A 14,845-nucleotide genomic window follows, 5' to 3' on the forward strand; every position below is an offset into this window, starting at 1 on the left:
TGTGAATGTGTTTTTTCCAATGACTTGAATATTCACGAGCACAATCCAGGATGATTCTTCTCTACAAGAGCAAACCAAGGAAGACAGAACACACAAAGAGAGGCTGACAGAAGGGTGCTGGGAGGCTGACCATCTGGGGAGCCATTCCATTCAGACCACTAAGGTAGGTCTTCATGAATCACTGGGAAGTTGAATCTTTTTTCGCTCTTTTTCACACACACATGTGCGCACGTGCCGGGGTGGGGGTGGGGGGCACACACACACATAATATTGGATAAATACTAACAGGTTTTTGCTTTCAAGTTCCTGATTTTTCTTCAAACAGGGTTCAATAAAACTGACTACATGTTAGTTGGGCCAGTAATTGTTCAATCTTGATTGGCTCAGTCATTTAGAGAAAATATCTTTATCATTTCAACAGATGGCTGCTTTAATCTACCACACTTACATTTGTTCTGATTTGGGGAGTGCCTGTCAGTCTCATACATCAAACAATCAGAGTTGAAACTTGAGTCTCATAAGGCATTGCAGAATGCCTTTACACATCTAGATTGAGGGGAAACCCAATTCAGTCTGCCACCTGTTTTTGTAAATAACATCTTCTTTGAACTCATCCGTGCTCATTAACTTGCATATTGTCTGAGACTGCTTTCACACTCAAGAGATGAGTAGCAGCAACAGAGCTTAAATTATCTCTTATCTGGCTTCCTTTACAGAAAAAAATGTTTGCTGACCTATGATATAGACAGCGGCTTCGTCATCTTCTAACCAAATAATTTCTCTAGCCAATAGCCATGGTTCTCAAATTATAGTCAGTTGGACCCTCTAGATGATGGGCAGGAAATATACATGTATGAAAATCCCATGTTCGTGTGCACTGGTGCTCTCATGGTTCTGACCCCAGGTTTAGCTTAGATCGAGAAAAACCCATTTCCATAGTAAACCTGCTATGAGTCACACTGCAGAGATCTACACTGAATAAAGACCCTCAGCCTGGCCGCAACATTATCAAAGATTCAGATCCTCCAAGAAAATTTATCACTGTCCTCCATAAATTGTTCAGCTCTTTGGGCTTCAGTTTTCTTGTCTGTTAAGTCAAATATCCCAGGCTTCAAAACAGGTCATTTTGAAGATCAAAATGAGAGAAAACAAGAAAATAAGTTGTAAGGTCATCCATTGTAAGGTCTTTTGTAAATGTCACAGGAAGTAGTTTAGAAATGATTGCATCACATTGGTTTTTATAGTCAGCAAATATTAAAGACAATACAGGTCTCAGATGACACTAACAAAGTAGCTTCCTTGCATCACTTGCTGTCCCCAGTTTCAAAAAGCTGTCCCATCACTTGCTTTCCTGAGTTGTTACCCAAAGGCCTTGGCACCAAACACCTTGGGTGTTCTCTTCCTTAGAAGACAGTTCTACAGACAAGACAGAATGCTGTCCTTCTGCGGGGAACATTTGCCTTCTCCTGTGCACAGAGACCACATCTCAGAGGTTTCCCACCTTTAAGCAAGTTGAACAGGAATCCTCCTTTGTCGTGGCTTATGGAGTGACCCAGGAGGCTCTGAGACACCTCCAGGAACTCAGGTAAGTCTCAGTTAGAATCACAAAGAGTGCTACATAGGGACAGAAGTGAGCTGTGTGCCAGACAGTGTTGGGTGTACCATGCCACCTGCTTCAGAGGATCTCTCAGATCCCTTCAGTCTCACATTCTGAGTAAATGAGCAGTAGTCTCATGGCATCATCCAAACTTCTAGAATTTACTAAAAATCAGATGATTAGAATCCATGAGTGTCCACAGTGAGGGCATGGTGTTTGTCTCTGTATGTGTATGTGTGTGACTATACAAATGTGGAAAATGGACAAAGAGATTAAATGTGAGTGCCTACCAGTTAGCATAAATGTAGTCAAGATGCAGTGTAGGAAGCAGTAAGGACTAGCAACTCCGGAAGCAAGTGTGTGGTCCGAACGCTAGAGCTGCCACTTCCTAGCTGTGTACTTGTGAGCAACGTAGGTTAGATCACTGCTCAGCAAAGTTTGCCCTGCCCCACCATTACCTCTGTGGGAGAACTGTCCCTTTCTGCCCTGTTAAAAGCTTAGTTTTGGCCATGAGACTCACTTTGGCAGACAGAATATGGGCAGAAATAGCAGTGTTAAGGAGCTTAAGAGGTATTGTACGTTTTTTCTCATTTCTCTATCATCTGACATCTCCATGAAAGAAGCCTCCTCCAGATAGCCACTGAGTCTCCATCCTGGGCCCCAAGTAGGACACAGGGAGCAGAGCCACCCCAGTCAACCCACCAGCCTGTAGACTGTGTGAAAATAAGTGCTTGCTGCCTTGTACCACTGCGATTTTGCTTTTATTTGTTACGCAGCAAAAAGTGATACAGGCAAGTTACTCCCCCTGTTCCTTCTCCAGGTAAGCTAGGAGAAGGGTGGTGCCTGCTGCAAAGGACTGTCATAAGAATTAAATGTGTTGATATATATAAAGCACTTAGAACACTTCCTGGCACATAGTAAGTGCTTTTATAAGTGTGTAAATGTAAGAGGAAGCAGGCACCCGGTAGGTAAGAGTGGGTGAGCATGGACTCAGGTGTCAGAGTGAGCGTGTGGGAGGAGAAGAAGGGGATAGGCGCAGGAGTGTAGGCAGCTGTGTCCAGGGAGGGGAAAGCACGGCCCTCAGCAGAAGTATTCGTTGATCCGTCTGCTGGCCCTGATGCCCACGGCCTGAGAGTCCAGGCTGGAGCGAGCAGAGAGGAGTCTGTCGGCTTCACTGAGGCTGTGCTGCGACAGATCCTCCGAGCCGTCCTCGCTGTGGCCCAGCCTCTCCAGGTTGACGTAGGCACCTGTGGCCTCGGCGGAGCCCCCGGCGCGGCACTTGCGCCAGCGCCTCCGGACGGCACCGCAGCAGACGAGCAGCGTGAGCGGCAGGGCGATGACGGCGGCCACGCTGATCACCACCACGTTGATGAGCCGCTGGGTGGCCTCGGCGTCCACCACCTCGTCGGTGGAGAAGATGACGCACTGCTCCTTCCGGGGCACCAGGCCCCGCACGCAGACGCACGCCACGTACTTGACCTTGGGCACCAGCCCGCGGATGGTGACGCTGGTCTTCCCGGGCTGCACCAGCACCCGCCGCATGTCGCGCTTCCCAAAGACCGCGTAGAGGACGCTCAAGGCAGTTGTGTTCCCAGCCTGGGGGGCCTTCCACACCAAGGTCACGCTCTGGTAAGTGTCCCCCACCACCTTGAGGGAGCTCACCGTCTGGGCCTCGTGGGAGCCGGCCGGCACGTCCGAGTGCTCTTCCGGGGGTCTCATCTGGAAGTGCTGGAGGAACAGCTGCTCCTTCGCATTGGGCACGGGGGGCCCGGTGGCCGGGACGCCAGGCTCAGGGACATGGGGAACGTGTCTGGCCACCATCTTGTTATACGCTGCGGCTTCCGCCCCCTCGCCCGTCCTTGCCCACCGCGCCCCTGGGCCCCCACTGCGTTCCGTGGACGTCTGGGGCTCCGTGACGACCAGGGAGATAAGCGTCTCAGAGGCTCCCAGGAAGTTCTTGGCCTGACAGATGTAGTCTCCTGAGTCCAGTTGGGACACGGCAGGCAGGCCCAGTAGAGCCCAGCTCGTGCCGTCACTGGAGACTTCCTGGTGCACTGCAAGGGGGAAGAGAGACACATGACGGAGAATGAACAGCCCCATCTGCCCCAAGCCTATTCCAGCCAAGTTCACAGCCCCTGGATTGTGTACATTCTGCCCAACACCCGAGAAAAGACTGGGCCTTATTGAACTTTTCTTAGATTGGCCAAGGGAATGGAGATCAGCTGGGATTAAATTTGGGGAGGCCCAGACTGGGGCACGGACTTCCCTGGTGGCTCAGACGGTAAAAGCGTCTGCCTACAGTGTGGGAGACCCGGGTTCGATCCCTGGGTCGGGGAGATACCCCTGGAGAAGGAAATGGCAACCTACTCCAGTCCTCTTGCCTGGAAAATCCCATGGACAGACCGGAGGAGCCTGATAGGCTACAGTTCATGGGGTTGCAAAGAGTTGGACACGACTGAGCGACTTAACGTTCACTTTTCAGACTGGGGTAGAGTGTAAGAATGGTCAGCCATCTAGATCTGAGATGTTCCAGGGCTGTCTTTCAGGGGCCTGAGTTCTGAAGAGCTGACCCCTCAGAGGAGGTGGGCTGATGTTTTGGGGATGGGGGTTTGGGTGCACCTGAGGCAGAGGCCCAGCTGCAAGAGCTCTGCACACCCCTGCCCGGGCCCACTGCCACTTCCACCAAGGCATCTCCAACTTTTCTGTTTTAGGTGAGTGGAACTCCTCCACAGTTTTGTTGGTACATTGATTTCAAACCCGCAGTCCTAGAACAACACTTGCCAACATAGTTGAGGGAAACAGAGAAGAAAGCTGGGAGGGATGGGAGGTGTTCTGGTCAGAGGCCAAAAAATGATGCCTCCTCCATCCTCTTTCTGCATGTAGGTGGGCTGTGATGCCTGAAAACCCCCTCCCTCCACTCAGTGCCAGGGATGAACCATCTCTGTCTACATAGCAAAAAGGGCACAGGCTAAGGAGCCCCAGTTCCTCCTTAGGAGCTGTGTGGTGTAGACCAAGCATTTAGCCCCTCAGGGCCTCAATTTACTTATATGCAAAATAGAAAGATAATCAGGTTGTTCTTTAAAGTTCAGTGACATTATGTACATAATACATTTAGCACATAAAGAACTCAGTAGATGGTAACTCCTAGCATTTAATTACTCCTAGTGATACTGACTTCATGTTTACAATGTAGAAACTTACTGTAAATATTAAATACACTAAGAGAGCACTTTTACCCCAAAGCCAGTGTTTTGTTCCTCTCGGGTGGGCCCCGAGAATCCACCAGTCTGTGGCTGGTGGAATACGACAGAACAGGTTGAGTGCCACTGTCATCACTGAAGCCACTGCCCCCATGCCCACCTCTGGGTGGAGCCCTCCAACTCCATTCAGACAGGACGGGAGTAAAGAGCCTTCCTTATCCCTCCTCCTGGGAAACCTGAACCCCCTCCCCGCCTGTGTGGGGTGTTGACCCACCCATCCTAGTCTGGGATCTCACCACAGTGGTCCCTGTAGGTCACACACCTGTGCCATTGAGAGGGTGCCCGTTGGCCCTACTCCAGCTCATCTCTGGCCCGGGGACCCCAGTGGCCCCACAACGTAGCAATACTCTGCTGCCCAAAGGCGACCTGATGCTGGTCATCCCCGGATGGAGCTCCGGACTCTGGCACTTCCTGAGTTCCAGCTGGCTGAAGACCACTCCAGCCAGGCTACGTGGGCTGGCACACCTCAGCCTGGCCTCTATGAAAGCCAGGTTTGGAGCCCAGCCTTCTAGGAAATGGACCAGGTCGTAGAGTCGGCAGTCACACACCCAGGGGTTGTCCTGCAGCCCTGCAGGGGTGAGAGGGAAGGCAAGAGGTAAGCCCAAGGTATTCAGATCCCCAGGTCCAGTGCCCCTGGTATGTCATGAGCTCAGAGTCAGCAGAATTGACCTCCAGGCCCAGCTCCTTGCCTCACTAGCTATACAGCCTTAAGTCTGGTTCTTCATCTAGAATGACAGCATTGGGAATTCCCTGGCAGTCCAGTGGTTAAGGCTCCATGCTTTCAATGCAGGGGACATGGGTTCAATCCCTGGCGGGGAACTAAGGTCCCACATGTGTGGCCAAAAATTTTTTATAATAAATAAATAAAATAGAATGATAGCATTGCTCCCTTTTCTAGGTGGCTATAAATACAAATAAAGGTAAATCATATTAAGCACTGGGTGAGTGGGACAGCATCATGCATGGACCCAGGAGCCCAGCAGGCTACAGTTCATAGCATCCCAAAGAATCAGACACAACCGAAGTGACTTAACACGCACGTGTCAGCAGGACAGCATGTGGACAAAATTGCCAGTTACCACTGCCGCTGCTGGGCTGATCCTCTCAGGCTCCTGGCCAGGCAGTGGGTATTTCCGCAAAACCTGAAATATGCCAAAATCTATTTCTAGAAATGCTTCATGACCCCGACCCTTGACACCTGTCCCCCCAGGATAAGTGTGCTTTGAGCATCACTCCAGCAAAGAGGGTGGATGTTCTGAGCCATGATCACAGGCTCAAAAAGACAAGAGTGAGGATGACAGGAAATCAAATCCTATGTTATATCCTCAGCCCTGTTTACCTTAAAATTGAACATCTTTCGGAGGAGCCTGGTAGGCTGCAGTCCATGGGGTCGCTAGGAGTCGGACATGACTCCGCGACTTCACTTTCACTTTTCACTTTCATACATTGGAGAGGGAAATGGCAACCCACTCCAGTGTTCTTGCCTGGAGAATCCCAGGGACGGGGGAGCCTGGTGGGCTGCTGTCTATGGGTTTGCACAGAGTCGGACACGACTGAAGCGACTTAGCAGCAGCAGCAGCAGCATAGAGCTGAATGCAAGTCACTGCACCCACCCTGTCAAAGAACCTCCAATATATAGAGAGGTATCATGTGTCCTCAATCCTAAAACACAATTCCTTTTCATATGTTTAAATTTCTCAAATACAAAATGAATAATTTAATGTGATGTCCTTCTGTCCTCCCCTGATTGTTATTGAATTTGATAGTGTCTAACCAGTAGCCATGAAATTAAAAGACGCTTACTCCTTGGAAGAAAAGTTATGACCAACCTAGATAGTATATTGAAAAGCAGAGACATTACTTTGCCAACAAAGGTCCGTCTAGTCAAGGCTATGGTTTTTCCTGTGGTCATGTATGGATGTGAGAGTTGGACTGTGAAGAAAGCTGAGCGCCAAAGAATTGATGCTTTTGAACTGTGGTGTTGGAGAAGACTCTTGCGAGTCCCTTGGACTGCAAGGAGATCCAACCAGTCCATCCTGAAGGAGATCAGCCCTGGGATTTCTTTGGAAGGAATGATGCTAGAGCTGAAACTCCAGTACTTTGGCCACCTCATGCGAAGAGTTGACTCATTGGAAAAGACTCTGATGCTGGGAGGGATTGGGGGCAGGAGGAGAAGGGAACGACAGAGGATGAGATGGCTGGATGGCATCACTGAGTCGATGGACATGAGTCTGAGTGAACTCCGGGAGTTGGTGATGGACAGGGAGGCCTGGCATGCTGCGATTCACGGGGTCACAAAGAGTCAGACACGACTGAGTGAATGAACTGAACTAAACTGAACCAATAGCATCTAATATATTTACATAGATGTACTTGATCTATTCGGAGGGGAAAACGTCAGGTGAATTCACACATGCGTGTATACCCATGACTCTGAGGCCCTTCAGAGCACTGGTTAGAAGGCACTAGTTTATTTCCCACCCCCCAACCTCATTCCATCCTGGTGACTGCTGTCCTGTGTCACTGGCTAAATGCATTTTATGATACATCTGCATCCCAAGAGTCCTCACTCCCCAGCTCTGGTAGTCAGCTCTCTGACTTCACTTGTTACGACAGAATCCCCAAAGAATAAATACAAATGGCAAAGTGCAAGGAGAGTGAAACTTTCACCAGTCAGATTGGCAAAAGTTGAACATCCTGACCACTTTGATCATTAGCCTCATGCAGGAAAAGATGTCCATCCATCTTGCTCACTGCTGTATGCTCACAGCTAGAATGGAGCCCACACATTGGCTGGCTGAGTTCCTCAAATAACCTTTCTGAGCAAACATACACATGGGTGTGGGGGGTGGGTGGTGGGTAAGAACTGGCACATTAGAGACCATGGTCGATATGAAAACATCTAACTTGTGCACTCCATGGACCCAGAAATTCCACTTCTCTCTTCCTATTCTAGAGAAACGTTTGTCTCCATGCACAAGGATGCATTGTCAAGAATGCTCTCTGCAGCACCACAGGTATTAACAAAATAAGGGAAACAATGTAAAGGGCTGTAAAAGGAGGAATGGCCAGATAAACTGCAGTATAACTGTTTGGTGGGCTTCCTCCGTGGCTCAGTGGCAAGGAATCTGCCTGCAATACAGGAGACTCGGCAGGAGCCTTGGGCTTGACCCCTGAGTCGGAAGATCCCCCAGAGAAGGAAATGGCAACTTGCTTGGAGAATTCCATGGACAGAGGAGCCTGGTGGGCTACAGTCCACGGGGTTGCAGAGAGTTGGACATAACTAGCAACTAAGCATCAACAATAATAACTTTATGATGGAATATTATGCCAAAGCTTAAAAACAATGAAGTTGATCCACTTGTAACGTACAAAGGCCTCCAAGACTTATTGCTGGGTGGAAAAGTGCTGTTTTTTATGTATAATATGATGAAATATTCCTAAAGTTTCTATGTGCATGTATGTATGTTTATGCATGTGTATGTGAATATATTGTAGAAGAGAGGGAGCATGCAAATAAACGGCTACCTTTTAGGAGACGGAGAAGGAATTATAATCAGAAGAGGGCACTACACACACACACACACATATTTATATATATTTAGTTCATTTCAGTTCAGTCACTCAGTTGTGTCCGACTCTTTGCAACCCCATGAACTGCAGCACGCCAGGCCTCCCTGTCCATCACCAACTCCCGGAGCCTACCCAAACTCATGTCCATCAAGTCGGTGATGCCATCTAACCACCTCATCCTCTGTTATCTCCTTCTTCTCCTGCCCTCAATCTTTCCCAGCATCAGGGTCTTTTCCAGTGAGTCAGCTCTTCGCATCAGGTGGCCAAAGTATTGGAGTTTCAGCTTCAACATCAGTCCTTCCAACAAACACCCAGGACTGATCTTCCTTTAGGATGGACTGGTCGCAAGAGTCTTCTCCAACACTACAGTTCAAAAGCATCAGTTCTTCGGTGCTCAGCTTTCTTTATATATTTAAAGGGCATTCAAATTTGATTTTCAAATAAACAATTTCTTTCCATGTAAGTACTACCCTATACAGTGTTCTTTACTAGGTAAGAAAATCTGTAAAGTACATAGAGTTAGAATGGGCTTTGCTGTTCCCTGCCCCACTTCCAGGGAAGTGAGGTGTCTAAATTTTCCGTTTGAGAGACATTCCCTGGCCTCAGGGCGGGAGCTGCCCTGAACCACTCTAAGATTGCTCCAGCCCCCAGTGCTGGACCCCACATGAGCCAAAGCATGTTTAGGGGACATCTGTCTCTCTGATGATACTCCTCACCCACTCCCCAAGACTCCACCAGGGCTCCCCAACCCTCCTGGGACAAGGGGAAAGTTCAGAGCTGGAATGTGAACTGAAGCAGTCTGGCTGCGAGCTTGAGCTCTTAACCCTACCTTGTCAATGTGTGCCTCTTAAGAGATGCCATTTCTTACCTAGGACCAACCTGGCATGGTGACCGGGAAGGAAGGGCCCGGTGTGCAGGTGGATCCAAGTGGCGAGCAGCTCCTGCGGGAGCCTCAGCAGCTGGTTGCTGGAGAGGTCGAGGAAAGTGAGGTTCCCCAAGAAGCGCGCGGCCTCCGGCGGCACAGCAGAGAGGCGGTTCGCCTGCAGGTCCAGCAGCCGCAGCTGGGGGGCGTCCCTGAGCGCCGCCCAGGGGAAGGCGGCCAGGCGGTTCCCGGGCATGCGCAGCTCGCGCAGGCGGCGCAGGCCCCTGAGCATCAGGGCACTGAGCTCGCAAAGGGCGTTGTAGGGCAGCCACAGCTGCTCCAGGCGGCCCAGCGTCTTGAAGGCGTCCCCGGGCACCCTGCGAATGGCTGTCCGCTCCAGGCGCAGTTTGGAGGTGTCCAGAGGGACAGATGCTGGGGGCAGAGTCATGTCCGGGTCGTTGCACACCACTGTCCTGGGCACAGAAATGGGAGTATTTCAGCAAAGGTTCTGTGGAGGGGGCCCAGTCACCTGCCTGAAGGACTTCAAGCTTGAATTGCTACGTCCCCTTACAGCCCATACCTCCTGCAGCGCACGAAGAATGAATAGTATTTAGAAATCCTGAGACTGTCTCGTGTACTGTCATATTGCATCTATGAATTGAAAGGGTTTCTTTGTTAAATTATAGCTCAGTTTGTGACTGCATTGCCTTTTCTGAAGAAGATCAGCCCTGGGATTTCTTTGGAAGGAATGATACTAAAGCTGAAACTCCAGTATTTTGGCCACCTCATGTGAAGAGTTGACTCATTGGAAAAGACTCTGATGCTGGGAGGGATTGGGGGCAGGAGGAGAAGGGGACGACAGAGGATGAGATGGCTGGATGGCATCACTGACTCGATGGACGTGAGTCTGAGTGAACTCTGGGAGTTGGTGATGGACAGGGAGGCCTGGCGTGCTGCGATTCATGGGGTCGCAAAGAGTCAGACACGACTGAGCGACTGATCTGATCTGATCTGATATAACAATGGTATCAGATGTGGAAACCATAGAAGAGACGCCTCAAGACCCTCCTGACTCTGAGGGACCTTGAGATGATCAAGGTGTTTAGCTGGAACTTTGCAGTCTCACAGGTAGATCTACCTCTGGGCTCTGTCTTTGCTTGCTGGCTGTGTGCCCTTGAGTATGTTATATAACCTCTCTTTTCCTCCGTTTCCCCAGAATACTAGACTCCTCCTCAGAGGATAGTTTGGGGGTTTTAATGAGGTCATATGTGTACCACCTCTGCAATATCTGTTACCCGTAGAAACCCAATTCCTGTTGACCGGTGTTGTAAGTTTCTGCATCTAGCACTGCAAGTACATCAGGTCAGTCTGACCAGCTCCTTCCCATGCTCCTTCTGCCCAGACAGTGACTTCTTAAACCTCATTCTATCAAGTTTGACCCTAAAGCTGAGGATAGAGAGATAGCAGGAGGCAGTCCCCACTCTGGCTGCTGCTGCTAAGTCGCTTCCAACTCTGTGCGACCCCATAGACAGCAGCCCACCAGGCTCCCCCGTCCCTGGGGTTCTCCAGGCAACCACACTCTGGAGGAGCCTCCAATTCAGGGCTCTGCTATACACTATCACTGAGAGCAGCACACCCACGTATGGTGAAGGGGAAGATGCTTAAGGGAATAAAACGTGGAGGCTGGGCCTGAGGGATCCAGCCCTTGTGCAGCCCCCGTTTCATCTGGAGGTCGGCTCTGCTCACACTGCAGGAGGTGGGGGGTGGGGGGGTGGGGTATTGGTAGTTATACTAAGAGAGGTTGTACTCTTGTAAGGTCCTAACACATTGCTCATATCATCCTTCCCGGCACCACACACACACACATACAGGCTCCACCAGCATCCTTCAGCTTAACTCACACACAGTACTCAAAAGTCTGGGCTTAGCTCGTTATTGTCAATGTGCCCACAAAAGGCCCAGTTACTTCCACCCACTCTATTCATTCTTCAGATGTACATGGAACTCCTACTGAGCGATGAGTATAGTGGAAATTCAGAACAGCAGACTCACAGCCCCTGTCCCCATACAGCTTATAATTTAGCAAAGAAAAAAAGCATTGGAGGCAATGATATCTTCAAGGTAATGGAAGCTTGGGTGTTGCAGGGAGGGAGGTCTGGATGTAGGTAGAAGGAAGGGAGTTGATGGGGAAACGTGTTGGAAGGGGGAGAAAACAGTCAAGGAAGGGATGGAAGAAACCAAAAGAGCCCAATACAGGCCAACAGCATGGCTCCTGGTGGGGTGAAAAGGCACAGAGGACATGGGCACATCTTTCCAGATGCCCAGACTCACCCTCCTCCCAGGAAACCACAGGGACCCATAAGTGCACACGATCTTTTCGTGATCGGGGAGCATGGAGCACAGGCAGGCTCACCAGGCACTCAGATGTGAAAACTGGGCCCTCCAAGAGGCCCAAAGGCATCTGAGATACCAAAGCAGCCTTGGTCTGACTGTGCCGTCTGTGCCTGTGGCCACTGGGGACCTCAGGATCCTCTACGGCCTTTCATGGCCTCATGCCCCCTCATAAAACACTATGCAGATGGCCTGGTGCCTATTAGATGTGAGACTTCTGGGCAGGTGAGAAGCTGGTGAGAGCTCTGGCTTTAGAGGAGGCAAGACTCTTGAGAGTCCCTTGGACTGCAAGGAGATCCAACCAGTCCATCCTAAAGGAGATCAATCCTGGGTGTTCATTGGAAAACTCTAATACTTTGGCCACCTGATGCGAAGAGCTGACTCATTTGAAAATACCCTGATGCTAGGAAAGATTGAGGGCAGGAGGAGAAGGGATGACAGAGGATAAGATGCCTGGATGGCATCACCGATTCAATGGACACGGGTTTGGGTGGACTCTGGGAGTTGGTGATGGACAGGGAGGCCTGGCGTGCTGCGGTTCATGGGGTCACAAAGAGTCAGACACGACTGAGCGACTGAACTGGGCTGACCATTGGCTGACTGTATGGGCCCTGGAAACTGCCCTTGGAATTTCATTTCCATCCTAAAGCCAGCTTGCTGTCAGAAGCCTTCCTTGGTCCTTGCTCATGGCAGCATCACCAGGTAAGAAGGATTCTAGAAGTAAAACTGCAGCTCTGAGTTCTAGGAGCAGCTCTGCCACCGATGCTGTGTGACTTTGAGCCCTGGGCTCTCTGTGGGTTGCAAGGGAGGGTCTTTGTCACCCTGGTCACACTGTTCTTGTGTGCTAAATCACTTCAGTCATGTCTGACCCTTTGCAATCCCATGGACTGTAGCTGCCAGGCCCCTCTGTCCTAGAGATTTTCCAGGCAAGAATACTAGGGTGAGTTACCATTCCCTTCTCCAGGGGATCTTCCTGACCCAGAGATCAAACCAGCATCTCTTATGTCCCCTGCATTGGCAGGCAGGTTCTTTATCAGTAGCGCCACCTGGGAAACCCCTGTCCTTGGCCATAAGGTATTTCCTGGGCTGCTCAGGGCTCAGCCCTGACTTCCCCTGGGGAGAAAATCCTTACCTCTGATGATCCATTTGAGTTGGAGCATCACAGACTTGGGCTGAATATGGAGCTCTTCCTGTTCTTCAGACCACATGGGGTATCCTTTCTTGGGGGTGCCTCTCCATTCTCTACCTCCCATCACACCCAATCAGCCTGACACTCACTGGTAACATCATTGAAAGAGTTGTACTGATAACATTGCTGCCCTGATCAGAAACCATCAGTGGCTCCCCAACCCTCATCTAAGACAAGGGAGAAAGGGAGGATGAAATTCCAGAAGGTTAGAAAGATGGTAAGAAAGACCCTAAGACAGGGACTGAAATCCTTGAGCAAAGTGGGAAATGGCAGCAGTCATTAATGGAGTGCTGAAGAGGTCAGAGAAAAGATAGTTTAAAGATTGCCAAAGAGAGACAGGGAATGAGCCACAGGGGAAGAGCAAGGGTCCACAAACTACGGGGGCCTTGGGAACATTCCAGAAGGGGGCAGAGGAGAAGATGGAAGTGCTCTCCAGGCTCAGATAGAAAATGGGAAAAGTCAAAGAAGAGGCTGAGGATGGGAGGGTCCTTGCTTGCAATGGAATGGGCACTCGTGGCCTTTCTGAGAGTCCATAGAATGGGGTCAAGGCTGGATAAGTGGGCCAGAGGGGACCCTAAGTGGGAAAAGCATGAGGGAGCAGGTGGTCCCATCACGGGTGGGGTGGTAAATACCTGGGATATGATTGGGTATCCCCAGGAAGTGAGGAAAGAGAATGAAAGAGTCCTGGGGAAGAAGGAGCTGGGGAGATAGCGAGGGGATAGTCGGGGGCAGGAAGGAAGGAGAAGAAGCAAGTGACGGGGAGGTTTCCTGTGCCCTGAAGGAGGGTTCTTCTCTCAGGATGCTGGCAGAAGATTCAGGAAGGATTTCCAGGAGCTGGCACCCCTGTGCCCCACCCCTGCCCCCTGTGTATAGGTACCTGGTACCCCCACCCCATCCCCAGGGTAGAGGCGCAACCTGCTGACTGGAAGAAAATGAGGCACAGACCAGCCCATAAGACCCTCGGATCTTGGTGACCAAGGAAATGGAGGGTTCACCCAACTGTGGTCCTAGGGCCCTGCATCCAACCCCTCACAGCCCAGACTAGCTGGGAGAGCCTTGGGGGCTGAGCTACCCACCCCGCACACCTGGTGCCATACCTGGCTTTGCTGCCATCGCTCAGGACGTGGAGGCTGCAGCTGCATTGAGAGGGGCAGGCACCCTGGGCCTGTGGGGGCCCTCCGAGGGCCAGGAGCCAGAGCATGCCCACCACCACCCTCATGGCTCCTGGCTCCTCTGTAGCCCAGGCAGGGGCCTGTCCCTCACTGCTCTGTCCTGCCGGCCCAGCAAACCCAGCAGCTGCCTACTGCTCATCGTCTGCCCACACCCCCACTTGAAGCCATCGGATAAACCCAGACAGGCTGGGGATTAGGGAGGGGAGCCCTGGCCACAGCACTCAGCAGCTTATTGCTTCCTGGAATCACCCAGTCCTGAAGATGGGGGTGGGGGATCCCCTTTCATGGCAGCAACCACAGGCCCAGAGCACGCAGGGCACAGCCAGAGGTGGACGGTCACCCAGAGGGGCAGGGGGCTGCTGGACTGACCGGCAGGGCTGCCCACCTGCAAAGCCACTGCACGCCAGCCAGGCTGTGACTGCACAGACCCTGCAGGGTGCCTGGGCTCAAAGGAGATGAAGACAGAACCTGGAAATTCTCTCAGTGACACTATCTCATAGTGAAAAGTCAGTGAGATGAAGGCCGTGAAGGCATTAGAAAGAGCCCAAGCTCCAGGCAAGGTCAGCCAAGTTCAAATCTCAGCTCTTCCATTCATATGCTGTGATCTAGGACAAGTTACATGGCCTCTCGTGGCCTCTGTGTCCTCATCTGTCAATGGGAAGTAACGTTACTCTGCTCAGGGTGTTTACGAAAATTAAACAAGCCACATTTCTCAGACCTTGACAGCCTGTGGGAACAGAGGCTTCTTGGGAGTAGTAAGTACCCTGCTCCCCTGGTGCTTCCAAGGACGAGCTGGGTATA

At 51.0% G+C, this 14,845-nt stretch overlaps 1 protein-coding gene across 1 annotated transcript; it reads right to left on the reverse strand.

Annotated features, from left to right (window-relative positions):
- Nucleotide 1: 1 nt before the first annotated feature.
- LRIT1 (leucine rich repeat, Ig-like and transmembrane domains 1) lies at nt 2-14,091 on the reverse strand. The gene is made up of 4 exons (XM_027530826.1): nt 13,970-14,091; nt 9,299-9,765; nt 5,120-5,425; nt 2-3,651 (listed from the first exon to the last, which is right to left on the reverse strand). The coding sequence occupies exons 1-4, from the start codon at nt 14,089-14,091 to the stop codon at nt 2,678-2,680; spliced, it is 1,869 nt and encodes a 622-aa protein (XP_027386627.1). The 3' UTR covers nt 2-2,677.
- Nucleotides 14,092-14,845: the final 754 nt, after the last annotated feature.

Source organism: Bos indicus x Bos taurus, chromosome 28 (genome assembly GCF_003369695.1).
Source record: "Bos indicus x Bos taurus breed Angus x Brahman F1 hybrid chromosome 28, Bos_hybrid_MaternalHap_v2.0, whole genome shotgun sequence".
NCBI lineage: Eukaryota > Metazoa > Chordata > Mammalia > Artiodactyla > Bovidae > Bos > Bos indicus x Bos taurus.